The 27,942-nt window shown below is 39.5% G+C and overlaps 2 protein-coding genes across 8 annotated transcripts in view; one reads left to right on the forward strand and one right to left on the reverse strand.

Annotated features, from left to right (window-relative positions):
* The window catches only part of LOC130172254 (RNA-binding motif, single-stranded-interacting protein 3-like), a 167,000-nt gene extending 150,787 nt beyond the window's left edge, over positions 1-16,213 (reverse strand). The window contains exons 1-5 of one of the 3 annotated variants that reach the window (XM_056380832.1): positions 16,044-16,213; positions 15,876-15,926; positions 14,452-14,572; positions 13,744-13,838; positions 12,482-12,669 (exon numbers count right to left, since the gene is read on the reverse strand). In XM_056380832.1, the coding sequence (XP_056236807.1) occupies positions 12,482-12,526 (45 nt within the window). In that variant the 5' untranslated portion in view covers positions 12,527-12,669; positions 13,744-13,838; positions 14,452-14,572; positions 15,876-15,926; positions 16,044-16,213. Of the gene's footprint in view, positions 1-12,481; positions 12,670-13,743; positions 13,839-14,451; positions 14,573-15,796 lie in introns of all 3 variants that reach the window. The other 2 variants (XM_056380831.1, XM_056380833.1) reach the window with 2 other exon arrangements.
* A 78-nt stretch (positions 16,214-16,291) lies between these two features.
* On the forward strand, positions 16,292-27,874 carry azi2 (5-azacytidine induced 2). 5 transcript variants are annotated; one of them, XM_056380834.1, is made up of 8 exons: positions 16,292-16,446; positions 18,413-18,666; positions 19,402-19,518; positions 19,840-19,945; positions 21,512-21,645; positions 21,978-22,042; positions 23,336-23,460; positions 25,506-27,874. In XM_056380834.1, exons 2-8 carry the CDS (start codon positions 18,448-18,450, stop codon positions 25,943-25,945), a joined length of 1,206 nt encoding a protein of 401 aa, XP_056236809.1. In that variant the 5' UTR covers positions 16,292-16,446; positions 18,413-18,447; the 3' UTR covers positions 25,946-27,874. The 5 variants fall into 5 exon arrangements, with proteins under 5 accessions (XP_056236809.1, XP_056236814.1, XP_056236812.1 ...); XM_056380839.1 differs by having other exon boundaries at positions 23,336-23,445; XM_056380837.1 differs by having other exon boundaries at positions 19,840-19,939.
* Positions 27,875-27,942: the final 68 nt, after the last annotated feature.

The raw sequence follows: 27,942 nt of genomic DNA on the forward strand, positions 1-27,942 counted from the left end.
GTGTATTATTGCAAAATGTCATCTTGCTTTTCAATAGCTCATCAGACTGAATGGGGGAAGTGTGTCATCATGTATGCTTTCAATGGCTTTCTCCCAGCAGACCGCAGATCTCCCTCTCTCTTTCTCTGTCTCTCTCTCTCTCGGGCTGGCTGACATTTAGACTCCAGTGAAGGCAGAATTAAGAGAGGAAGTTAAAGAAAGGATTCTCCCCTGCAAAGGGACAGAAAGAGCCTTCTCTACTCTCCGAGGGCGTGACCCGGGCCGACCACATCTGAAATCAAAATGGTTGAAGCTGCTCTGTCCTCCACATATTGGAGGGGAGCGGCACTAACCGTAGGAAATGCAAAAGGTTTTTTGTTTTGTAGGCAAGAAACACTGAAAATAAATCGCTAATAAATAGACTCTAAGGAAGAAATTGGAAGCTTTACAAGGGTACATTTAATTTCCAGGATTTTCTTTTCATTTCACAGACATGTTGCAACCAACAAAACTGTTGATGATCTGAGGCAGCTCTATATTTGTAACACTGTCGACGTTTTAAACTCAGCTCAAAGAAGGTTATGGACCCAGGTTTGCAGCTGAATAATAAATATGCACGTGTATTATTCCATTAATGCACTTGTTGGAAGACCTTCTGGTGGCCAAAATGTGATTTTCCTAAATAAGGAAATTTAATCATTGATAAATTAAATGATCAAAATAAGAAAAAAACACTTGTGTGCTGACACTCAATCCATATTTACATGCTCATTTATAGGGTTTCTTTCTAGCAAAAGGTCACATTGAAAAGCAACTCCTGAAGATAATATTTTGAATTTGCATACCTACAATATGCAGGGACATGTTATGACTTAAATGGTTTGAAAAGACAGACACTGAATAAATCCTGCGCTTTGCTTTTTAAATCTTTCCGATTTTTTTTTTTTTTTCAGAAAACCCACAATGGGTCAGAGTGAAAACAAGATACTTGCCTCCCACGGACACAAACAGAGAAAAGGCAGGAAACAGTAAGAAAGAAAAAGACAGATAACATTCACAAGTGTAATCGCTATACGAACATATATTTGTGAGATAGATAGGTGAACAGAGAAAATAGGGACAGATAAAAAAAAAACAGACTCATAAAGGCAGGCAGGCCTTGGAGGAGACAGACGATATAAACACCCAACTTGTACAATCGGAGGATAATTTATGTTAGCAATCCCGAACACAGTAAAACTGTAGTGCTGGCCAGCAGGCTTAAGCCCCAAACATTACATAACAAGACTAGGTCAAAATATGGCTGGACCACATTGTAGGCTATTTCCATTCTGTTTAGTGTCAGCCAGTTTCAGCCTTTTATCTGTCTGCTTCTCTCCTACTCTGTTACTCCTACTCTTCTATTATCAGACAATGGAACAAGTATGAAACAGTGACTGAAACGCTGCCCATTTAGACGATATGTTAACCAGCCGCCACTTCCAAGCCATTTCCAAGCTGCTGCTCTGCATTGCTAAAATCCTGACCTTTTAACTGTGATGTCATCTGACAAAATCACCAAACGTACAAGTAAAAAACAATGGCTGTGCTGTGATTTTGGCTATATTTATATGTAAAATTATCACTTAGAGAGAGAGTTAGAAGCTCATTCACATCAGCTGCCATGCAGTCAGCATAGAGAGGTGTGCCTGGGGAGGGAAAGCCCGATCTCACCATCTCAGGGCAATACTGGCAACTTTCTTCTCGGGAAAGTAGCTAAGGTTTGTCCAAAAAGCTGCTACATTTGTCACTAGGTGCTTTTTTGATAAAAGTTACTAAATGGGTTTTGGAAAATTTAGTTAATCTAGTGACAAAGGTGTTAAGTTGGCAATATTGCTTGTTTGCACCAAATAATTTTGAAAGAGCAACGACAAATGGGGAAATTCCAACACTGCTGGCTGACCAATGGTGTTAACCTTGTCACTCAGTCACGTGGCATTCAGCTGACCAGTGGTTTAACATCAGTCACTCAGCCAGTCAGTCAGCCAGTCAGTCAGTAAGCGACATGGGCCATGAAGATGCAAAACTTAAAACTTTAGACTTTAAACTTTAGAAAGATAACATCTAAATTTTCACCTCACTCATCAAGTCATGAAATCTCCCCCTATCCAGTTCTGTGTATGTTGCAAGGCAGCAGTACAAGCAGAGCTTTTTACTGCAGTAACAGTAAAGAGTCCCAGAGCCTCTTGTGTTTTCCTTCCTTCCATCCATCTTTCTGCCTCACCGCATGCTCTCTCTACCTCCTTTCCTCTCCACAATCTTCTTCTCATGCCTCTCTCTTCACCCTTCCATGCTTCACTCCCATCTTCCATCTTCCCCTGTGTCCTCCCTCCATCCCTCTCTCCACAGCCAAGAGGCATCCAGCTTCTCATAACTCTTCATTAGAGCCTTCCCAGGGACCCGTGGCTGCATCGTGTAACAGAGCAAAGTCCAACTGCAACCAGAGAGAGAGAACTGAGCCCCAGAGACAATTAGCTCAGCCTGGAAAATAACATCATACTCCAGTCCATAGTCTCTGTGTGTGGGTGCCGGCAGGATGGCTGGAGCTGGCTTTGATTAGGGCCCCATATAGAAAACATGTTCCAAAACTGAAGCGCCTGAGGCATTTAATGGCATAGAATCAGTATAAGAATTTATACCTATATGTAGTTCAGTGTGCACACAGTAGGAATCTTATAAACAGAGGTATTACTCAACTACACATGTACACTAATCCACACTAAGCTCATGTGACACTCGAGGTTGTAACATGAGTTGTGTGAACGCTGAGTTTCTCTGGGTGTCACCTTAGGCACCGATGACATATTTACACCAGTATATTGATTTTGTAACTAAAAATGAATGTACAGCAATGTACATGTTAAATATGGGTCTGTTTGGGTCCAGTTAAAAACTTTGGTAAGATGTCTTTTTGGGCTGATAATTGTGGCTTTGTGTGGCTTTTAGAGAGATCTGAGATGTTCATTTCAGTAAATAACTGCATATACAAATTATGTTTTTTCTTTTCCCGCACGATCTAAAACAGAAAGAGAACAAAAAGCTCCTTATAAAGAAGTGTTTAAAGCATGTAGACTGACAGCAGCTTCTCCTTTTATGGTGCTTCGTATTAGTGTGATATATGTCATATGAGTATGACATATGGGAGCACATCTGTGACCCAACAACAAGGCTCTGACCAAAGAAACACAAGCAGACAAATAACTCTCTGTCACTTTGACATAGCTTGGTGTGTATGTGTGTGTGCACATGTGTGTTCAACCCACTATAAAGCATCAGGTGTCCTGAGGGGTAATTCCACTGATAGAAACACAAGGATCAGGGAAATTCCACTGCACTTGATAACTCCATCACACACAACCACACACGCATAGAATCTGATTTGTTTATCATCCCGAGAATGCAGACCAACCGTCACAGGGTTTTCCCTCTCTGCTGTAATAAGGGTTTCTTTTGTCATTAAAGGTTATATGTGATCTAGTATGTCATTAATATTATGCCAAGGTCATGGTCTCACTCTCTCATCCTTATCTGTGTCCACACATCCTCTCATTCTGCTGGTTTCATATGTCAAACCATGTCTGCCAGCTGCTTTATTGTATATGAACCACTTGAACTGAACTCCAAAAGCTGTCCAGGTGATGTCTGAACTGGGGAAGCTATTATGTTAAGCATAGAAAGTTTAGCACTCTAGAAATATATCCAGCTTTTTGTACAAAAATTATGTGATTTTGTTGGAAATATATTCACTTAATAGCTTTTCAGTTTCTCTCTCTTCTTCTCTTGTTTCTCTTGTGACTGAGGCCAGACACTCTGACTTCTGACTGCGCACTTTTTTATTTCCTCATGAAAGCCGTATGACTGTTTGATTAAATGCCTGCCTTCTTCACCAATATTAATAAAAAATCTGATCCAAGCAGTGTTGCTTTGTTGTACTTTCGTGTTGTTAGGCAAAGAAGCCAGTGCACAAATTAAATTAAAGCTGTTTTTTTTTTTTTTTTTAAACCCATCTCCACTGATGCCAGTAGTGGAATAGCTGAGCATAAACAAAAGTACTGTATAATATACAGTGCAGTTGGCTACCTAATAAATATAATAACTTTAATAGAACATGAGTCCAAGAAAAAGGAGAGGATATGAGCACTGCTATTATATTTATAATAACAAAGCTCAACAAGCTGCTCTGCTCTGTAACTACAGAGTTTCTCCTGTCACATCCTTCTTCAACAAAACGGCCACAGTCTGTGGCTGATTTCTGCTGCTGTCTAAATGGCAAGTCAGCTGCCTTTTGAGAATGACAGGAAGTTGGTGGGAAGGTTATAAACACAAATTATATGTAGTATACCTGAATGTGAGAGCAAACAACATTGTTGAGAGTATTTGCATTTGGTGAATGGGGATTTTTGGTGCTACTGATTGAAACACCTAAAAGAGATTTTTAAAAGGTCTAATGTCCTAAAGGTCTATGTCACTCAATACACCTGGGTACACAGACATGCAGTATATGTCAGTGTGGGACAGAACAGAGAAAAAAAACTTGACACCTATAATCTGTCATGCCATGCACTGTGGGTATGACAGGGGAAGGAGAAAAAAAACTGGAGCTGCTTTTGTAAGCTGTAAAAAGTGAGACTTCTACATCTGCATCAACAGACAAGATTCTCGTGTAGTTTATTTAGTCTTTTTACTAAGCCTATAGCCTCAGAAAAATCTGCAGTAGAAACCACAGTAATGTGATTTTGCAAAATGTCAAACCACGCTATTTCTTTTCTTAGTTCTGCCAATTCTCCACTGCATTAAAATGCATGTTAGTAATTAATATTTACCTATAAAGACGAAAGAAAGGGTGAAAGCAGTAAAGGCAGTAACTGCAGGTAGCAAGTAGTAATAAATAGTATGAATAACAATCTGTGTTGAAACATTATTAAAAGGGGCTATCTGTAAGTTTTCCCTGCTGTAGAATGTGGTTTCTTGCCAGGAGCGGGTGGTGGTGATTGCGGCTTGACTAGAACTTCGGCCACTGTTGCATTTACAAGACAAGAGGTTATAATACGCTCTCTGAGAAACGCTACGTCTTCAGGGCAGATTGGAAGCAGCAGTGAGTCGCTACTGGAAAGTGACGAGATTGGCCGGGACTAGCTGGGTAGCATGCTGACTTCAGACACATATTATAAAGCATTTGTGTATCTGGTGTTTTTCTCTTAAAATAAGCAGTTTGTATGCATCTCTTTAACAACCAAAAAAGCTAGGCCTCACTTGCCAATACAGTCTAAGAAGAGGAATTTTGCAAAACAACTTGAGTGGCTACAACAACCAAAACATCACAGAGACATTGTTTATAAAGATGCTCCAATCAAGACAAACTTCTGTCTTACCAACTATTTTTTTTAACTCTCAATCATTATAGCCTGCTCGAGCAACTGGCAATTTGTAAAAAGGGAATAAAGGGATTGACAAACTCCTTCCTTTGATATTCAATATGCAACACATAAGCACACCTCCAGTATCCACACTCAAGCTTCGAATTCACACAAGCATGGACACACACCCACACACAGAGCAATCAGTGGTGCCAAGACAGACATCTCACTCCTGCTGACATCCCCCCCACAAGACTGAAGACATCTCTCCACCGCTGTCACACTGTCAAACCGTCAAGAAGAGACAGAGGAAGACGGACAGGCAGGATGAGAGAAAATCAAGAGTGTTACACAGAGTGGGAGAGAAATGCAAAGACTTCTTCCTGAGATAAAAATGACAGGCACAACAACAGTCTGTGATCTTCGGAGGGCAGTTAAGTCACGCTTGCTGTTTGATATTTTGAGGCTTAACAGGGACGAACTGAAACAACAGCTGGCCTCACAGTCTCTGCACAAGCAGCATGGAGTGAAAGAGCCCTGCTGATACAGGACGAATCACCATGACCACACTGATCAAGGCCAGTAAGTTATTGGCCCCAACATGGTACACTTAAAGCTTTGTATAGCCAATTTTAAATCACACATCTAGTGTATAAAGCTTACACAAAGTTCATTCTGTAAGCTGTGTCAGAAAAAGTGATAGTAGTAATAGTAATAGTAATGGTAAATTGGCACACATGTCAGACACAACCTCTTTCTCTTACTTAGATTTTTTTTTCTTTCCCGTTTCCATCTCCGTTCCCTGACTGACTATTCACTTCAACTGATCAGATTTTGCCACAGCCTCCATGAGTCAATCATTTTATTGCTGTTGTTTGAATCTTTGCTGCTTTCAGCTGTCTTTTGCGAGTTATTTTGATGTAACCCACCTCCACCCCTCAACCTTCAATTTTCATTAGAACCAGCTGTCCAATGGGTGCATCCAGTGAGCTCATCACAAATCCCCCTCCAGATCAAATCCAGATCTTCAGCAGGGCTTAATGTTCTTCGATTCTTCACCAGCGGGCAGCGTGTACACTTCATCAGGGTAGATATTCCTGCACTGCTCATGGCATTACTGCTCACATTAAAGTGTTACTGTCACAGGCACTCCACTGTGGGTACAATGGTGAAGGCGCAAACCCCAACATCCCTGTTTGGATTCCTGCCAGGGTCCTTTATTATGTCCCTCACTTTCTCCTTGTGCCCCTCTATTATCTCCTCCCTCCTGTTTCGTCTGGTAAACATTGTCAAAGATATACAGTACAAAGCTCTGGCTGCCAAGATTTTAAGATGCCAAAGATATCTTAAAGTTACTACATAAAAGTGAAAAAAAAAGAGTCGACATATAATCAGTCCTGACAATTAAGGAATACTACTGTCAAACTGCGTTGATTATGTTAACCAGAGGTTAAACAATAAAATGAAATAAGTATACTAACAAACAAATAAACAAAGCAAGAGAGACAGAGAAAAATGACTTTGCACTGCACAAAACAGTGGTACTAGTTCCACTCCAGACTCACACACCATCAACCAGGGAAAATTCCAGTTAATTATTGTATTGGTGAGTAAAGTGGTTTCTGTTCTCTGGTTCAGGTGGGAAAGGCTGTCAGCCCTATTTTACTTCTCTGTCTTCAAACAGGAGTCTTGTCTTTCTTTGAATAAAATGAACACAACCAAAATCAAGCAGTCAAAGATGATGTGTGTATGGTGTAAATACAGCCTGACATGCTGAATGAAGTGCAGATCAAACATAAAAATAAAATAAATAAAAAAACACGCTCAGGTAATTGCCACAGTTAGCCCAGGGAACAGGACTGATATGTTAATCAGAGCACTATGTGCAGTTGATTAATACATCATGTCTAAAATGTAAATGTCTCATCTCTTTTGTGTAACAAGAAATGTCATGTTTTAAGGTAGAAAAGCTTTTCATGTGCTTATTAAATTGGGAACTCTGAAGCATTAACACTAAAGGCCAAATCATGTCTGTCACGCCTTGTTGTTTTAGTAAAGATGGTTGATCATTCATCGTCATCTTCTCTGCCACAAGTGAAGATGTCTGACTCAATGTAGATGTATGTGTTAAAACAATGTGCAATCTGACTTGTGTTAAGCATAGAACTGCAACTAACAATCATTCATAGAACTGTAAAAAAATCATCACATCTTTTTCAAAAATGAAGAAACAACATTTTTCTCCATAGATTGCCTCCAAGGGCAGTTCAGCATTGGGTCAGTTAAAACTGATAAGCTGTCGTTATGTTTGATAAGTAAGAAAAACATGCCACATGGCGTCAGAGAACCTCAGACAACTGATATTTGCGCCCTTTCACAGTTTTAAAAACACAGACTACATATTTGGCCACAATAAACAGTTGTATTTCAATTACCCATAATTGAATTCAAATTGCATTTTAATCAGCGCTTTCCCCTGATTCAAAATGAGCTTCGGTTAATGGTGTTCAACCATGTATAATTTTGCAGCATTCACACCCAAAATTACAGTGAACGGCGGTCAGTCGTCCACAGCATTTCTGAGGTGAGCTCGAGGCCCCCAGCAGTGCTTCTGCAGCCAGCAAGGGCAGTCTTAATGAACAGCGCGATACATGATAAATGTGGCCATATGGTGGAGCCGGCTGGCCAAGCCAGGGGTGCTAGCTAGCTCTGCTAAACACGTACACACGCACATGTGCGTGCACGCGCGCGCACACACACACACACACACACACACACACCTCTCTCTTTTCACTCCTTAGCTAGAAAAGAAAAGTCATCAAACTCTGCACAGCTACAGACAGCAGCAGGTAGGGGTTAATGACCTCCAGGTCCTTTGGAGAGATGGAGTGTTATGGCCCACTGTGAAATCATCACGGCACTTCCTGACAAAAAGTTTCACAGAAGTTGGAGAAAGGACACAAACTAAGTGAGCATGAGCCAGGCTGTCACTCAAAAGTGGTGACTTTTTAATTACAAGCATTGTATGTGTCTCAGCATATAAATGCAGGAAGTCTTCCTAATTTATATTTGCCTCTGTGGTGATTTGCTGTGTGCTTGTTTGTGTGTGTTTGTATGTGTGGGGCTTAACTGAATCACACTAGATGAAGCCATATGCTGTCTGTCTTTGCAGGCACTCATTTTCTTGTTTCTCTCCCCTGCTGTATACAATACTCCTCTCTCTCTTATTACTATTCAACACACATACTCCACATGCTCATATACTGTGGCTAACACACACACACACACACACACACACACACACACACACACACACACACACACACACACACACACACACACACACACACACACACACACACACACACACACACACGCGCATAATCAGTAACTAGCCTACAGATATACACACACACATATACTTACACTCATGGACTCTAACACACAGTGAGCAAGCCATTGTTCTTATTTCACAGCAGATGCTATCTCTCTCTAATTGGCTCAGCAAAAACAAAGGAAGGGCCTTGGATGCCCTGCTGCAGCTCTGCTCATTCGGTCTACAGGGATGCCCTCTGCTGTACCGAAACACATACAGGGGCCTTGGATATGACTGACCTCTGTGCTGTGTAAAGAAGGCCAGTTCCCGATTATATGGCACAGTTTCAGGGTCTGTAATGAATCAGTAAGCAGGCGAGTGCACTTTACTTGACAACAGTTTTGAAGCACAATATGTGGGTTGCCAAGAATGCTCATGAACTCTACATCCAAACAGTGCTCTGAGGCACAAGGCACAAGGCACAAAGTGTGATGCAGTGTTTAGTCGAGCCATTTTCTCATCACAGTGTGTTTGTCAAAATCATGGGTACAAAAGCATCCCACTCCTATCTCCAACAAAAGTCTACAACACCATTCCTCCCACTGCAGCTTGACACACAATTGATAGGCGATAAGTCTTCACCGCATGCAATCCACGGCTGTCAAACTTCCCCAGTGTTCTTAAAACAGAGAGAGGGAGAAGTGCTGGGGTCACGTCGACTGTAGGTGTAATTTGTGTTGGTGCAGTTTAGTTCAGCAGTGTGAAACAACTCTGAGACAGCAGTGTGATATATGACTGTACCGCTGGCATCATTGATCTTAACTTTAACTGCAGTAGTGCAGTGGTAGTTGATGGGGTGTTATATTGCAGAGAAAGGGATCACAGAGGGTATACAGTGACCCCACCATCCACACGTCTTACTGGTGATTAATAAGAGGTGAATATGTTCTACTTTGCCAAGAGACAAAGGCGAGTATATTCTGTATGTCTGTATTCTCCACTCATTTTCATAACGTTTCAACTCAAGGATTTACAAGGCTGTAAAAGACAACTAGGTAAGCGTCCAACTTTCAGCAACACTACATCTCTTGAATGAGTTTCATATGCCTTTGAATGTGTCGCTGTTATACATTAGAATCACTTGAGTGCCTAATGCACAAGCACTAGGTGCAAGATGTACAATACACAAAGAAACAGCACCCTCCTCTGGTAGAAAATGATCATAGCATACATCTGCTGGTGCTTCAAGTCTCTCAGCTCCATCAGTCCCGATTTATTGGCAGCAGATGTTTATATCAACAACAGACATGAGAAGATCACCCAAACAAACCACAACTGCAATCATAAACCAGAAAATACCACCCAATACAGCAGTGTCAATCTGTCGTAAGCTGTTGTGAAGAGGTGGCTGCCGCAGCCGTCTCAGTTTGAAGGGTTCAAAGGCCTAAAATTGTCAAAAATGATTAAGGACTGAGCAACTGATTTATCATTTCCAAAGAACAGAAAGTGCTTGAGTTTCCCGATTCTAGTCTTTTCCCATCAACATCTAATTACATGGGCTGTAACATAAATAATTCATGGAGCACTTTAGGACAAAAACATGACAATCAACACAGTCAATCTGCAACTTCTGTCATTACTAATTCAGCATCTGCTGAATGCTTTTCTACCTTTTTTTTCTATCACTTGTCCTGATTACAGGATGCATGTGTTTGTGTACAGAGTGTGAGTGTGTGTCTGCATATTATAAATCCAAACAATTTATTATTAAACCCTTCCCTCCATCCCTATAAATGTAAAGGTATTTCTCACTATAGCTTTGAATGGTTACTAAATATAATTCAAGCTGTATTTACGTTCCACAGACTACTATAGCTTACAGCCAAATGTAAAACTAATTAGATTTTTCAAGTGACCATTATGTCTGTAATATGTTGTCATAGAGCTCACGCTTGCAAACACATCCTGAGTGCTCCGAACAAGCACTTAATTTGGGCACTGAACTAGCACATGCATAATAATGACCTTATTTGCATACATTATGTCAGTCTGTTTGGTATGTTAACGTTTGGTAAACTTCTGGGCTTAATCGTTCAGCAGACATTCTAATTGGGAGTTTGTTAATTGGTTACATTGATGCTCTGACACTTGTTCATCTAGTGGCAGATCTCATTTGTTCATTTGAGGACCAAACAGCCTTCAGTACTTTCCCACTTTACACAGGGTGTAATGTGGCGAGGCAGGACTGAATGATTTCTATGTCTCAGTTTCACCATCTAGGGGATTTATTTTACAATTAATTTACAAGAGAGATTTATTCATTTAATTCCATGTTAACAAAGTAATGGTGCTACTTGTGCATGAAGTTAACAAACTGGTGATTGCAATGGTACTATTCTGTGTAACAGGCTACAGCAGCACAGAAACATCCCCTCAACAGTTAAGGGGATTTTACAAGGTGATAAATGGCAGAAGCAGATTGTTCTCACTGATACTGCATCTGGCTTTCTTTCCGTTTAAGTTCAAAGCACATATGATGATCATTAGCTATAGTTTAATCTTTCCTGCCATCAGCACTAGATTTAAAATTTAGAACATTGTTGAGCTAAAGTTATGGTTAAAATGTAGAAAGCACCCATTGAGTAATAAATTCAATACACATTTTGAATAATTATTGTTAATTCCCCTTTACTTTTGATACAACAGTATCATAATATTTATATATATATGAAAGCAGTGCCTTATACATATTATTATTTATATAAATTATAAATAATTTATGTAAAATGTTTTTGATACCAGTTTCACCCCTGAAATCAGCAGAGGAGTAAAGTCAAAGTAAATGATGTATCTGACCTACCAAGAAAGTCCACCACATAGTGGACTGAGGGACTGAAAAACAGCAACACATTTTAGAGATCGTACTGTCATAATCATCCTCCAGTGCAGTAAAATGTATTTAGGAACTCTAAAAGGTCTTGACTAAAGGTTATTCAATTATAAGATTTTCAGATGGGACCTGCAGATACACAAGTATAGCACTGTCATTTTTATTTATTATACTGTTTTTCTTTAAGCCAACTGCACTAAAAAGCATGGTGGACTGTAAAAGTTACAAACAGGAAGGACACAGAATAGTCTAACAGCTCTGCAATCAAAGACAAAGCCATCTAACGTACACAGTGTGTTGTTGTATACAGAAGGACATGTAAGGTGTAAATGACCCACACTATAGTTAAAGGCAACAGCTCAGTGTAATAAAACAGGCGGAACTATATGGAATGTCAGTAAGCTACTCGTTCATTCTTATCGTGCTACTGCAACTGCAAAATGTACAGTGCTGGGTTGGACAAGACTAACAGCAATGAACTAAATAATGCAAAGAAAACAACATTAATCTGAACAATGGAATTCTTATAATATTCCCTCCTTATAATATGGCACTATCATAAACGCAACACTCAAACCGTGTGCCCATATTCTAAAATTATAAACTCAAGCATTGTTCCACACTGTCAAACTATGTTCTCAAAGATAAAATAAAGCAACAATGAACCAGTAACTCATAATATCTGATGACATTAAACTTTTGTATTCATAAACATTTAGAAACAATAGGAACATTTATCTAAAACTGGCTTTCATCCTCCTTATGACATGGTGTCATCCTGCTTTCTCTCTCTCTGCTACACATGTCGATTGTTAGCCTTTCTCCCATCATTTTAAATCATGTTGTTTGTTGGCTCTCTGTCTATCTCTCTGTCATTGTTACCTCTGCCATTCATCTGACCTGTTGACCTTGTGCGATAAAACCGCAGAGGTAGCCATCAGTCATGTGTCGCCTTGTTGTCCTCCTCCACCAGCCTTTGAACTCAGCTTCCTCAGCTCCTCCCTGCTGGCCGTGCACTCAAACCTGAGGCCCTCTATGACCAGGGTCTCTCCATCCTCCTCTATGCTGGCCTCACACTCCTGCTGAATCTGTCACAACAACAACATGTACACCAGACCACGCTGTGAATGGTATGTAGAAAGTAAAGAGAATGATGCACACAGTGTGTGCATGTCTGTGTATATATGCTGTCCTCACTACAGTGGTACTTTGCCTGTCTGGTTCCAGACCTCTGAATAAGCTCCTACATTTCAAATTCTGTTGAGAGATTCAAAGCTCTTTCATAAATTACTGTATTTCCGGTTGCAGAAACAACTGAACCAATCACAACCTCTGTAGTGATTGACGTTGGGAATGTCATCTAACAGGGCCACAGCCAGAAACGAAAGAAATATGACAACAAGCGTGGATGAAATTGACACAGCTATCAGGGCCGCTGTGAATCAAATGTATGACATAACAGCTCCTAAATCAGATTGCTATGCACTGAAGGCATTTCTATAAAGCAAATAGGATTTTTCTCAGTCTACCGAAAGCTTGTGTAAAAAGTTTTATTTATTTGTTGGCCCCTTCTGGTACGTGAGGAAATAGGTCAGGAAGATTAATGCTTAAAGCCGTTTGTCCCCTGATCGCTTTGACGGAAGACCATGTAAAAGCTGCAGAGAGGCTCAGCTTAGCATGAACAGTGACAATTAAATGGTAAACTAGTTAAGCAGCTTCTGTGACATCTGAAATTTATGTTGATGGCAATTCAGTTTACATACATATACGTAGCTAGTGTTTTGCCACTGAGAGGGCAAATTAACTGTGTTGCTATGCAACTGTAGGGAATTCATGTAGCCCAACTACTACTGACCCCAGTATTGAGTGAATGTAATAGCTTCATTATGTGCTTCAAAGACAGGATTAAAACAAATTAAACAAATATACCTCTCTGATGCCCATAATGTAAGAGCATCAGTTGGGGGAAAGAATAAAGAAGGAAGTCAAGAAGAAGAAAAAAGACAAACCTACATGATCAACTAAGCTCTCTGAGTGTAGTATGGTTAAGATGAGACCTATAAAACAACTTGTTTAATGTTAGGGGATAACTGTGATCAACATCATAGTCACATGGTTCCATTGGAGTTTGTCCTAGTATTCACTCCCCCCAGTACACATACCATTCTGCGCCGTCTCAAGTTGGAGGGGCCTGTTATTGTACAACAGTCCAGCAGCTCTTCTATATCTCTCAGCAGCAGCTGGGCCTTTGACAACACTGCAATGATATTGACACAAAATTGGCATTTTTCAAACAATTCCTCACAGCACTCCTGCAGACATGTAAACCTCACAGCTCCAGGGAACAGAAGTGACATTGACAAACCAGCCAAAATGCCACTTATATCACAATTGTTTTGGATTGAATATAACATTATGGCAATGGGTGTGGATTTAATGGTATCTCTTAGAGGATGAAAAACTGTTTTACAAGATTGGGAAAAGCATAGTGTAGTGTAAACTCTTGGTTGGCATGTTTATGTATGCCTATAAGTACAGCCTGAAGACACCACTACAATTATCTGAGCTCCAGAAAAGAGATGTGTATTTATTGTTCAAATGATAATGAAAAGGTCATTTCATGTCACTGACTCCAACTATGTTAGCCTTAAATCAAGACTGATGTTACACAAAAAACACTGCATATTTAATATTTGATAGATGTTTGGAAAGCAATCAAAGAAAAGCTTTTTTACTGCAATTAAAAAGTGTGTTTCATCTCTGAAAGAACAAAACTAAAACAACTAGTGTACGCCACATTCACAGGGAAGTGAGTAAGAAACCAATTTTTTCATTGTGCTGATACTGTATATGCAAGTGTTCAAGCTTACATTCACGAGTCTTCAAAATGCAGATCTCAGGTTTCTCTTCAAATGTCATGTCACTGATGTTTGCAGCTTCTTCCACAGTCAAAGCCCAGGATTTATATTTCACACTTTTGACTTGTATGTCCTTTAAAATGATTAAAATAGGACATTTAGGAAATCTTTGGTGACACTTTAAATATAGCAATATTATGCTTAGTATTGTTAGAATACTCAAAATTGTTTTCTGCTTTCTCTTAAATTTTTATAATTGTTCAGATGACACCATTTAAACTATTGTATTAATTACACATGTTGGCAAAGAATGAGATTTTTACATATTTACTATATGCAAACTTTAATGTTCTGCCCAGCACATCTGCTGTCTGCTGGTAAACGTCACACTTGCAAACAACATATTTCACTCTCCCACTTCCAACACAAATTTCCCAAGATTCATACATAACATCAACATTAGAATATTAATGTTTAATGATTTAACACTAGAGTATATACTATGTGTTGATCAACTATTGATGTTTGGTATCTGGATATCTTTCTATTTCAGTAAGCAGAATTACTAAACCTGTTGTTTTAATGCCATAATGAGAAAGAAATAGAACGTTTCATTAGAGTGAATGAATGTTTCTTTTGGACTCCTTCAAAAATAGTTAGATTCAATCTGAGAGACTGTCCTGAGTGCTACAGATGCCATAAGGAACAGACTTTGATGCACATTATGTCGGAATTTCGAGCGGCAAAGGGGTTTTGACTATCAATTCATAATGTTAAAGAGTTGCAAGTTTATCATCTAATATTTAGCAAAAGCAAGAATGGATCTCACACTCCAAATCCAGCAGCAGGAGCAGTCAGGACAGGCTGCTTGGCATTAGCTAATCTGTCTTTCCCAACAGCTTTACTGTTTGTTTATCTTTTACTCTATAGACAAAAGAAAACATCACATAGTATGGTTGATCAGTGTTTACAGTGAACATGTTAATAAATAAATATCATAAATTATAAATCATAAATAAGGGTAATCTATAGTTAAGACCATTAAGAAAAAAATTCAACAAGTTAAGTAATTAAGATACAGGTTAACCAAAACCAGTGACATTTAATCTAATTTAGTTTTTCTGCTTTGGTGATTAATACAAGCTAGCTTGTTAAGCTAATGTTAGCTAGCTAGCTAGCTTATCTCTACATTAAAAATTACGCATGTGATAAGAAAATAAGACAAAACCTGTGTGCAGTCACTAAAGTACGTATTTAGGTTTGGTTTTAGAAATTATATTTTGGCCGAGTCTGACGACGATAAATATATCATATTTTGTTAGCAAATTAGCAAACGGCTAAGTAAGAAGCCACTAACCTTGCTTTACCTGTAGTTAATCGTATTTAAATTCAAAATTGTTCAAGACATTGAGTTCTTTTCATTTCTTCTTCCTTACTTAATTTTCGTCGGTGCTCACTGGCCTCTTCCTGTTCTTTTGCTCCCCTAGCTGTGGAAGAAAAGTGTGTTGTTAGAATACCCCTTTTCCACTCGTCCACTTTAGCCCTGGCCTGGGTAAGACTGGGACCTCCCAAATTAATGTGAGACGGCCAAATTATGTGACGACCTCTTAAATCTGTAAGGAAACTGTCGTCTTCACTGGAGGCTCTGGACTTTTTTGTTATATTTTTCAGTGATACTTTTAACAGAGTTTTCCCCTTTTATGTTATCTTACTAAATCAAGTACACTGCGTTAAATCAATATACTGCTTCCCCGTCTGCACTCTAGTCCAACACTTGTAATGTCACACACCTCGGATCAACGTCACACCGTGCTTTTATTTTGAAAGGACTTCAACAGTCAAGTGACTCCCGGAAGTTTTTGTTTCCTCACCTGTCAGTTCTGACACGGTGCGAATGTTCAGCCTCGTCTCTTTGTTTGTCTCCGAGAAACAGGTCTTCTTTTGTCAAGAATAAATGATAATCCTGTGTGGTCAACTGAAACCTAATTGAGGACAGCATCTAACACGGTTGGTGAAAGTCGAGAGTGTAAAATAATCGACTGCTTTTACTTCACCTAGCCACAAATAGCCAGAAACGTTAGCTAAGCGCTAGCTAAATGTTATCATCATAACAGATCGATCGTTGTCATCACTGTAACGTTAGCTATTGGTATTGACTTTACGATTGTCTAGGTCATTGTGTACTGATTGTGTTTTTCATTCTGTAGCCTACTGTAGAGCTGCCTATCAATGTGTTTTGTCGGCTGTCAACAGAGCTCACGGAAGCTAACACCACAACGTTAGCATCGTATACAAACGAGATTCATTGATTGTTTACATCTCTATTATGGCTGCTTTCCATTACCGCTTTTTTACATAACGTGGTCTCTTGATTGATGTCAGTTCCTTCTCAGGGCTTTAGCTGACCAAATTTATCGTAGGAATTGTACCAAAATGACGTTGCTCTTCGTGTTTTGGACACACGTTCACTTTCGTTTTTTGTACTTGAAGTGGTCACTTTCGATTTCATGCCACTCGCTCAAGTCGTCCATGAAAGTCAGCTATGGTTTTTCTTGATTTATATCTATGACATGGATCTAAAAGCCTGTCTGGGTAGTCTACTGAAACTTAGTTATTTCTCCAAGCGCTTCCGCCATCTGTGTTAAAAACTTGGCTCCTCAGTGTTTGCTGCATCATTGCATGCTGACATCATCAATAGCGTTGGCTGCACCGTCTCTGCTGCCGAGCTACAAACAGAAAGAATGCAGGAGGGTGTGGGGTCTAGGCCGGTTTAAGATAGTTTGGTTGGACTGATAAAATTCTTGCTTAGAGTGTTTTGGACAGTGTGACATCCTGATAACAACAGGCCAGTACCGAGAAAGAGTGAGACCCTTTTCTCCTCTGTAACTGTGCACAATCAAAAGTTTACCTTTGTATTAATACAGATCTCATATAGACTATTAGCCCTTCTGCAATAGATTGTAGATGTTGCACACCTTTACTCCCACGTCATTGGCATTTTAGCCAAATGGTCTCATTTTTTTAAGTTCTGTGGAACAGACTGTTCAGATAAGCTATATGACTAAAGTTTGATGGAGATTGAGTCAACTTTGTACAAGAAAGATATCTCTTACTGTACGGTTAGTCTGATGATGGTGAGCTTATTCACATGTGGCTTCATGCTGTATGAGGCCTGTCCCAGTCACTGTAGTCATACAGAAAATCAACTCAATAAACTGCATGAAGTAATGATCAAACAAAACACACCTGTCAGACAAACATTTGAGCATTTGATACAAGTTCATCTGGTCTTTTAATACTAGGGCAAAATGTTAAAAACGCTTTAAGATCAAGAGTCTCTCACCTGCTTGAATGTGAATGTGTCTGAGTGAATGAGTCTGTGAGTCGAGATGTTCTGTTTTGTTCCTTTTATTTTTATTTCTATTATGTTGTGCTTTGCTTCGATGTAATCATAATGTCTTTTGAAAAATCAATAAAGATATTTTTTTTTAAACTTTATAACATTTATGAAGTGCTGTTGCATATGTGTTAAACATTTTACCTCTGGTAGCTCTTGTCAAAATGTCTTTTGCACACAGGAAGTGATAAACTGTACATATTCTGTATGAAAGAAATAGATGACTATCCCATAGTAAACATGAATAGAGAGGAGGGTGCAACCTTTGGAAAGTCAGTGTAATCCACTGTACAAAGATATAGCACTGGGACACTGATTGATTGTAGAGTGATCTGTAGGATATGCAACAAAAGTAGTAATGACCATCTACCCCCCAAGATGTCCATATAAACATGGCGGCCATGTGTTAATAACAAGACTTTTTTGCCTAATGCTTTAGGATAGAAGGTGCTAACTTCATTAACTTCATTAAACAAATTATTTCATTTCAGAATGCAGTCATTTTTTTCTTTGGCTTTTGCAAAAAAACAAAAGGAGACTTCATTTTGAAAATGAAACAGTTCATGTAATCCCCAGGTCTTCTATCTGCTACAGAGTAGGCCTGTGCAGGCATGGAGCCCCTGGCAGTGGATGATGACATCTGTATTCTCAAACATGAGACAGCCTACACCGCCATCGGCGAGAGCCCTGTATCGGTGTGCGCCGGCGATGAATCCGTTGCTTCCCACTTCGCCCTGGTCACAGCCTATGAGGACATCAAGAAGAGGCTGAGAGACACAGAGCGAGAGAATACATTGCTGAGGAAGAGGGTTAAGCAGCTGGAGGATAAGGTATAGCTGTAAATGGGCAGGAAGTAATGACGGTGGGGAAAAGACAAGGAGAAGATAGAAGGAAGAGATAATAGCTTGAGGAGAGTGAAATAAAAGAACATACTGCTGCTTATCCAGATGGTTACACAGCCAGAGTGCAAGGTTTAGAAAGTTTGAGCTGAAGACAGAGATGAATGAAAACAGTTTTCTTTTCCATTTCCCAGGATATCAGAATTATAGACAAACAGAAAATGCTTAGAGAAAGTTTGGAAAAAGTCAGCAAATTCAACACCACACTGCAAAATACTTGCCTCTGGGAGAGTCTGCATGCCAGCATCATTAATATTGTTGGCCTATAGTTAAAGCTATAAAACAATGAGAAATAAATCTGCTCTGTCTAAAAAGAGAGAGGAGGTCTGGAAAAGCGTGGCATTGCCAAACAATGTGTTGGAGCTCTACACATTGGAGGAGAAGGCTCATAAAATTGGATTTAAAAAAAACAAAGGATCCAGTACAATGCAGAGAGCTATGTAAACAGCAACGGTCCTAATACAGACGGTGGGCTAAAGTGAAAATGCTGCACAGTATGTGGGCAGGAAACTTTCTCTTTATCAATTTTGGTTTTATTTGTTGCACCATCAAAGTAGGATGGGGTGGGAGGAAAGTAACTTCCTACCACAGATATTTAAATTCAATGAAATTGATCTCAGCCCTGCTCTTGTCTTCTCTGTGTGTTTTTATCTATCACCACTGTAGCTCTTCAGGCCAGAGGCGCCTCCATCAGAGGGTCCCCAGTATGTGAACAAGGCCTTCAGTGCTTACCGAGGTATCTATATAGAGAAGGAGGACCTGCAGATGGAGCTTAACAAACTGGTGCGTACAGTGATGAATTTGAACCTTCCTCAAACAGACACAAGAGCCATGCGCAATGATCCTGTATGTTGCAAACCTGAAAACAATGCACATTTTTAAGTCTAAGGAGAATAAAGAGAGGGATTTTTGTAACTAATTCTTCTGCTGTCATTTCATTGAGAACTTAAGTAGAACCACCAAGCTTATGATATAATTATACCAATATAGCACAGCTACAAAGAGCTTACATTTGAGCATCGGCTTCCTGCATTGGTATGAATGCTGACTCTCCCTTCATCTCCCTCTCCCTCTCCTTTACTGTCTCCTCTCTTTCTCTGTCAGAAAAAAGAGAAGAGCGAGAGTGAGAGGTTGCTGACGGAGCAGCTCCAGGCCAAAGAGTTGGAGCTGCTTCAGCTGAGGACGGAGATGGAGACTAGCCAAGGTACAGGTAGAGCACACAGGCCTGCTTTCTATTCTGTATAACAGAGAAGCACTCAGTAGAAAGAATTAGTTTGTAAGTTAGTTTGTAAATTAGTAAGTTATTTAATGCACTAGTTTGTGTTTGGAAGCAACAAAAAGTCTTTTGACTGAGATGATATTATACATTTATGTGTTAAAATATTTTGATTATGAGGTCTGTGTAAAATTTCAAGTATGACATAAAACCAGTAACTAGGTACGAAAGTAACTAATTACATTCATTCAAATAAGTGCTTTTGAGGTATTGAATTTTAGGGAGGAAAATATTTTACATTTATTTGATAAGTACAGTCTAGTTACTAGTGCCTGTTCAAATCAAACTTTTACATACAAAGCCTATCAACAAAAATCATCACTTGTAATAAGTTACTTACACAGCAGCTTGTAGGTCTCTCGTTCTCTGTAAAGCCAGACCAGTCTTGGCTGTGATCCCTGTGTCTTTATAATGGAGATTCACATGCACTAACATGCACACACTGCCAGGCAGGCTACCAAAACAAAAAAAACAGCGAAGCTCAGATTACAACACATGCAGAAGGTGACTTCATTCTCTCCTTGGGACGCCATTACTCCACTATATCTTCTGCTATATTATTGTTTCGTTTACAGAACATTTAAGCACATTTTGGTGATAGTATTTCTGTATTTTTAACTCAAAAGTTTGAAAGCTGGACTTTTTACTAGTAATGGAGTATTTTTACTCTGTGGTGTTACTGCTTTGAATTACATAAAGATCTGAGCACCTCTACCACCACTGTGTAAAACCATGTATTTTTATTATATTGCTCTATATTGAAGTTTTTAATATAGAGTAGAAGTCACTATCACTGAAGTGATGATAATAATAGTATATCTTTTGTACTGAATCTAGTCAAAAAAGCTGCAGATGAAACTTGGCTTCCTTTATAGAAATAGAACCTGCTCTCCCATGTACAGTAGAAAAAGAATTGTTGAAGCTGTATTTTTCTCTGTCTTGGATTATGATGATGCAATATATAGACATGCTGCTATTACCACCATGCTATTATTACTGGGGATACCTACAGTACCCATCATTGCACTTTCTATGAAAAGGTTGACTGGTCCTCTCTCTCTCTCTGTGAGAGGAGATCAGTGTTGGTTTATCTTTATTTACAAAGGACTCTTAAATAAATTACCAAATTACCTTACTTCACTAAGTGTTCCAGACTCATGGAATAACCTACAAAGCACTGATAACACTCGGATCATTTAGAAATGTGCTTTTAAATCTTTTAAATCTTAATGTCTTTAAATTTAATTGTTTTTATTAGGAATTGGTTTTTGTATTCCTTCTGTTTGGCTTATTTTCTTTCTGCTTATGTAATCTGGGCATCATTGAAACTGAAGGTCAGCCCTCAATGTATCCCTGAAAAAATAAAGGTTGATGATGATGATAAATGGAAGACATTGTCATAACATTTTCAAGTTCAAGTTCAAAAGTTATACAAAAAATATTAAAATTTTGTTCACTCATCAACAGTGACTGTTTAACTTCTTTTTTTCATGTGTCCAGTGATGAAGAGCTTGAACAGCCCGCAGGACTACTGGCAGGTGGACACAGTCAGCACTGAAGTAAAAATCCACAAACTGCAGGAGGAGCTGGAGAGAGTGACACTGGAAAACAGCAGACTGGTGGAGAGAAGTGGGGTAAGTAAAGGTGGGAAAAAAGAGCTGGAAAGAGAGGAGAGAATAATGGAAAAAGGAGGACAGAGAAAAGAAGGGGTGAGAGAAGAAGAGCCAGAGAGACCAGCACAGAAAAACAGTAGATTTGGAGAGATGTGGCGTAACAGGAAGAGAGAGGAAGACAGTGGAGGACAGGTGTTAGGGCAGAGAGAGACAGAGTGACACTGGGGAACAGACAAATGAGGAAGTAGAGGGAAGAAGAAAGGATGAAAGAAAAAGAAAGTATGGCATGGAGGGGAGCAAAACAAATTCAGACACCTCCACTCTCGATTTTGCATAACTTGACTCTGTTTTAGGAGGAACCCCATGGCCTTAACGGACCAGACTTGGACCAGACCTGTGACGCAAAGTATATTACAAGGTAGAATGCTTTATGAATATCATTGAAGAGCGACTGCCAATTCAGTGCCCAAACCTCACTTATCTGCTCTGGCTAAGATAAAAGCCAGGATGGCCCTTTAAAACATTTATTAACCAAAAAGTACAAAAAAAAAAACAACATGAGGTGCAAGTGTGGGATAAGTGTGATAAATCAGGTGTGCTGTAATAGTGATTTTATTATTACAGGATGCTCTCTCCTAGTACGTAGTTGCCCTCTTTGGCCACTAGAGGAGGGTGCAGCTTTATACATTCTAACTGTCTGCATAACAGCTTATGATATGCAGATGCAACTGAACCTTAGACATGATTGAGACCAGCTAAACACTTGTGTCTATTAGAAATAGTTTAAATTTGCACTACAGTGTGTACAAGCTCCAGGGCATATGGAATCACCCACCACCTACTTTTTCAGTAAGATAATCCTCCGTAAATTAGCACTGACTTACATTTCATGAAGACAGTTCTGTGTGTGGTGCATTAGGATTGTTTCTCGTGTCAGCAGTTTTCAGGTGTTAATTTTTAGCAGCACAAAAAGCTTTAGTTTTTCCTCACACTTTTTCTTTTCATGCTTTTCATTGTTTGAGGCTGGCGTTTGAAGTTAAGGCACAAAGTGTTGATGAGATTTTGCATCTTTACCAAAAGGTGTGGATAGGACAGTTTGTAGGTGTTGCTGGCCTCAGCAAACCTACCACATTTTAATACGCTTGATGCTACTGTGCGATTTATCATGAATGCAGGCTGCCCTTACTGGCATCATTGTTAATGTAGCGAATAATGTGTTTTTCTTTTGCAAGTCAAATATAGCCTAAATGTACCATAGTAATGTGAACCTGTGCTGTTAGATGAATATGGTCATCTGCACAGTGAGTGACTGCATTAAATGTGTCATAAAAGAAACAAACAATATTGAAAAATTAAAGTTATCACAAAGAAATCACTGTTAACAAGCCCCTCTAGGACTTTTGGTAATTTGGTAAATAGATTCGGTTTCTGTAATTATATATCCTACAAATATTTTTCAAATTCATGTCGTATGTGACAGTTTTATGTCTTGGAATTTCAACAAATAGGTGAAATTGAACACCTTCTTAGTTTAAGGAGTACCTCCAACAATATGAAGGATAACTATGAGCTACAGTACACCCAGCTTATGATCCTTTAGCACACGAGATCCTGTCTGACAGTTGGATGTTTCAAGCAACGCACAGGCTGTATAGAAAAGCAGAAATACCTTAAACATGATGTTTAAATCAAATATTGTGTTGATCTACAGCGAGAGGAGCATGCAGCAGATGTGCCAAGCTTTGCGCGGTGAGGTCACTCGTCTCCATTCAGAGCTGAAGCACCAAACAGGCCTGATCAGGAAGCTCAGGCCATTGATCGGTGAGACAAGACAAGGTAAAGCATAATACATCGTTTCGTCAATATAAATCTTTACGCCCTTTTTTTTTTTTTCTTTGTGTGTGTGTGTGTCAGTATATGAGTATAGGTAATAACCCACCATGCATTGCTCCCCTGCTGCCATTTCACACCTCCTCATCTCCTCAGCATGGGGAGCATCCTGTATCCCCTATAGCCCCCTATTGTTACCATTCAGATGCAGCGAGTGCAGCCTTGAAATCTTTGTTTAGAGGTTTTTTATGTCTTTCAGACTAATACAAAACTAATTGTGCTTTTACCTTTAGAGCCCAGGTAATGCTCTTCTTTTGTTTTAATCTTTTTCCCTTCATATATATATCCCATTATACTATATTGTCCCATTTTATATTTTATTTTATTTTTATATATTTGTGTTGAAAAACACATCTAAATTTAAATAAGAATTGCGTGCATTAATGTGATTGTAACGTTACTTTTGCATTTGGCCTGTTGCCAAAAAACATGCTTCTATTGACAGGAACTAATGTGTCCAAAATCAAATGAAAGGAGGGAGTTACTACTGCCTCTCCTCACTTAGAGAGGGCTTTTTTTACGAAGTACTACATACTGCGAAGATTTCTCCTGCTGCTCCTTGTTACAATTTGTATAAGGGTGCGATACGACTGCAGATACTATCTTAGTGCTCAAACACTTTGATAAAGGACATCATGAAATGGTCTATCCTTCCTCTCCCCTCCCTCTGTGATGATGTATTCTACCTAGAAGAGATTACCTCTGTTGTCGATTCCCTCGAAGTGTCAGAAGAGGAGACCAGGAGGTGAAAATTAGAACGAAATATGGCAAGAAAATAAATCTTGGCCTATTTATTCCACTGAATAAGAGGGTAATCCTGTAACTTAGATGAGACAGATGGAGAGAAATAAGGAAAGCGGGAGTAGCAAAGAAAGGGAGAGGGGAGGAGGAGGAGGAGGAGGAGGGTGAGCTATGTATTTATTCAGTCATATTGTGCATCTGTATTCTTCTAATGTTCCTCCTTTGGAATCACTTTTATTCAAATCCTAGACTCAGGAGACCCTCTCATGGAAGAGTAGCAGGGAGGGGATGGATGGATGGATGTGTGTGGATGGAGAGAGGTAGGGGGAAAAAGCGAGAGGAGATACTCTCATTTAAACTTTATTATTCACTCATGATGATTTGATAGCAAAGCAATGATGTGTGTGCAAGATTAGGACATTTGATTTGTGTGGCTTAGTCTATGCATAGAGGTTTGTCTGATTAGGTTTTGAGTGTTGTATGATTATTATGGATATTTACATGGTGCAGGGGTTTTGGTGTACAATATGTACCCTGCTGCATGGTGTGAGATTTTACTTTCACTTCTCTGTTTCTACGCCTATTATCTAGTCAGGGATCAAAAGGCTTTGTTGAACACGCCATAGATTTTTATCTCTTTAGAAACCTAAGCTTAATCCACATGTAAATAAGTACAGAAATAAGTACAGAGGTGCGATCATGGTGCCAAACACTAAAACAGACCGCTTTTAGCTATCAGAGGAAAGAGTAGATGGCTTCATTTACTCTGCCAAGTGGATTTTACAGACTGACATGATGGAGTTAAAACAACTAAACTATTTCATAGACATTTCTCACCAGCTAATCAGAAATATGGAACATTTGATAGAAATTAACTGAGAGATCAATGAGTGATATCCATTTCTGACATAGTTATGTTAATGCAAATTATCAACATTGAAATAATAATACATTGTTCATTGTACAATATACAATGAAATTGGTTGGTGAATTATTACAATTAGGAAGAGAGACAATAGTCAAAATGTTTTTTTTAAAAATCTTGGAAGAGATGCAAGTATTACCACTAATGCTGCAGCTTCCATTTTTGAAATAAACAACCTGTGCTCAGGTTCTCACCTCAAGAGTTTTTGCAACTATTAATACAGCCACATGCAACTTTGTGTTTCCTTTCACTCTCGGCTTTCCTCACTCTAACCTCCACTCTGTCCCTCCCCTTCTATGTCTCCAATCACTCTCTCTGTCTCTAGCTGCCTCAACAGTTCCAATCCAGTGTTTGGATGACATGGAAAAGAACAACCACCCAGTTCCTCGGGCGCCAGTGCCTCGTCCCCCTAGTGCCCCCCCACTCCCCTCGTGCTCCGGGCGCCCCTGCCCCCCTGTCGGTGGCCCATCAGGCACCCTGCTGCCCGACAGTCTGAAGGAGGACTGCTGGTACAATGGGCCCTGGCCCTCGCAGAGCTGTTCAGGAGAGGCTCTGGTTGGGAGCAGTGCCTGCTCTGTCGTCCTGCCCCCGCCTCCCCTGAACCAAGCTTCCCTGGATGAGAGCTCGAGGTCCTTCCCCAGTCCCCCCAAGCCCAGTGACGCCATGTTCTGGGAGGGACACTCCGCTGCATCCAACTCCTCATGCTCGATGGGAAACTGTAGTCCCAGGAGCCCTCCCAATACTGAGTGGACCAAGCCCTATTGAGAGGAACTTTGATGGGAGAATAGATGATTAAACAGAGTGTGTAATTTGATGAAAAACAGATGAATGAATGGACTCTCCAACCCTGCCACATAGCTACCACCTAACCTGCCTTAAGTTGATAAGACCACTCCTCTGGGCTGGACTGGACTGGACTGGACCTACTGGTTGTGGGAACTAACTGAACCAGAGGAAGCCTTTTCGAGGTGAAGACTCTGTAAACTTATTAATTTCTCTGCACACTGCATCGGTGAACATATCTGACCCTGCAGAGGAAAAGTTGAGGAGGGACCCTCAGTAGAATCAATAGTTTGTCCATGTGTATGTGTCCTTGTATGCACATGTATAAGTGTGTGCAAGCATGCACACAAGCAATTTAATTTCTGTGTGCATATAAACACATCAAACAGAGTGTGCCTGTGTGTGCAGATCAGTGTGTGGGCATCTCTCGCCTGCCTGTATCTGTATCTTGTCATAAAGAACCCGGTAGGGCTCAAAGGGCCTCTTTCTCCATTCACTGTGGCCAGTTATCACTAGGGCCACAGTTGGATACATAGTGCGAGAATTTGCAAGAATATACTCCCTCCAATAAAAGTCTTTTTACATTTGATGGCTGTAAAGCATATAAGGTATGTAGTCCCATGTCTGTCACATGATCATGTGAGGGAGATGTCTAGGTACAAGGACTTGATTTGTTTGTTTCTGTACTGTGATGGAGACAGACATATTGTAACTGTAGGATAATCACAGATTGTTGATCCAAATTTTAACAGCTACCAAATAAAACCTTTTTTTTTTTTTCAAAATTGTTATTTTCATCAGTGCTGATGGATCATTATCAAAATATGGCTGTCAGTCTACCTATGCTTACCAAATCATTTTTGAGAATGCAGTTACACTATTTGGATTTTTGAGGAGATTGCGTAATGACTAGCAAATAATTTTAATCTAAAAATGTATTGCTTTCTGAAATAAAACACTTCACCCATAATGGCACCAGAAAAGGTTAAACTGTTTACGATTTCACAGAAATTTCACAACTCATGCAAGCCTCTGTAAACCTGCCTGTTATCACATATTCAATTTTCTCAGAACTACTATTAAACAATACCTGTCATGTTTTCATTACCCAATTGTAAAGGGACATGTATATGTAAGGTTGTGCAATGTTGGATGTTTTTCTGTAGGACTTTTAATTTGAAGGACTGATGGGATAGAATCCATACACTCCCCTGTATTCTGGAAACCTGATTATGTTGGAAACCTGCTTTTGAACAATAGGAAATGTATCTAAACTCTGTACTGTGCTGATGTTAAACTATGACACATTTGTTTTGCAGTATGAGATACGTTGTTGTGTGAAGAGGCAAGTTTCTCTTTGATTTCTCTTTTTTAGAGTCAGATGAGTATAAACTGAACGATGTACAAAAGAAAACACATTATGAGTAGAATATATACAGAAGGAAGAATGTGCATATCTGTATAAATGTAAATGGTGGGCTTCAGTACTCTGCCAAACGCGGTTTTGCACTCCAAACCATAGGTTTTGGTTTGTTTTGGGTTTTTTTTCTCCCCCAACCCCAACACTTGTGATCTATATAAGAGCTGTCTGCAATGGTGATAAGACAATAAGTGTATTAACCTGAAGAAATGTGAGCTGTGACTTGATGAATAGATGCACAAAGCCCAAAGGCCTGTGGTCATTGAAAAGTTTTTGTTTTTCCATTTTCTTCATTCTGTTCCATGATAACTGTGGTCTTTTTGTTCTTGATTTTTAAGAAATGTTATTTTACAGCAGTAGTTTCATACTTCTGTAAACGATTTGCAAACCAAAATGCAATGTACAGTAGATATGGATTATATTTTAGATTTACTGCACTTCAGACTGTTTGTAAATATGATCGATTAAACGAATGAAAGGAAGTGACCGTGTGAGGTTGCTGTGTTTCCATTCATGCTTTTAGCAATGAGGTTCTGTGGTTCAATTTAAAAAACTGTAG

This window comes from Seriola aureovittata, chromosome 7 (genome assembly GCF_021018895.1).
Source record: "Seriola aureovittata isolate HTS-2021-v1 ecotype China chromosome 7, ASM2101889v1, whole genome shotgun sequence".
NCBI classification, from domain to species: Eukaryota; Metazoa; Chordata; class Actinopteri; order Carangiformes; family Carangidae; genus Seriola; species Seriola aureovittata.

Excerpts from the sequence above, each read along its gene's own strand:
- azi2 (XM_056380834.1), top strand. The coding sequence starts at position 18,448 with ATGGAGCCCCTGGCAGTGGATGATGACATCTGTATTCTCAAACATGAG. Across the intron at positions 18,667-19,401 it reads TTAAGCAGCTGGAGGATAAG|CTCTTCAGGCCAGAGGCGCC; the intron begins GTATAGCTGTAA and ends TCACCACTGTAG. Across the intron at positions 19,519-19,839 it reads AGATGGAGCTTAACAAACTG|AAAAAAGAGAAGAGCGAGAG; the intron begins GTGCGTACAGTG and ends TTTCTCTGTCAG.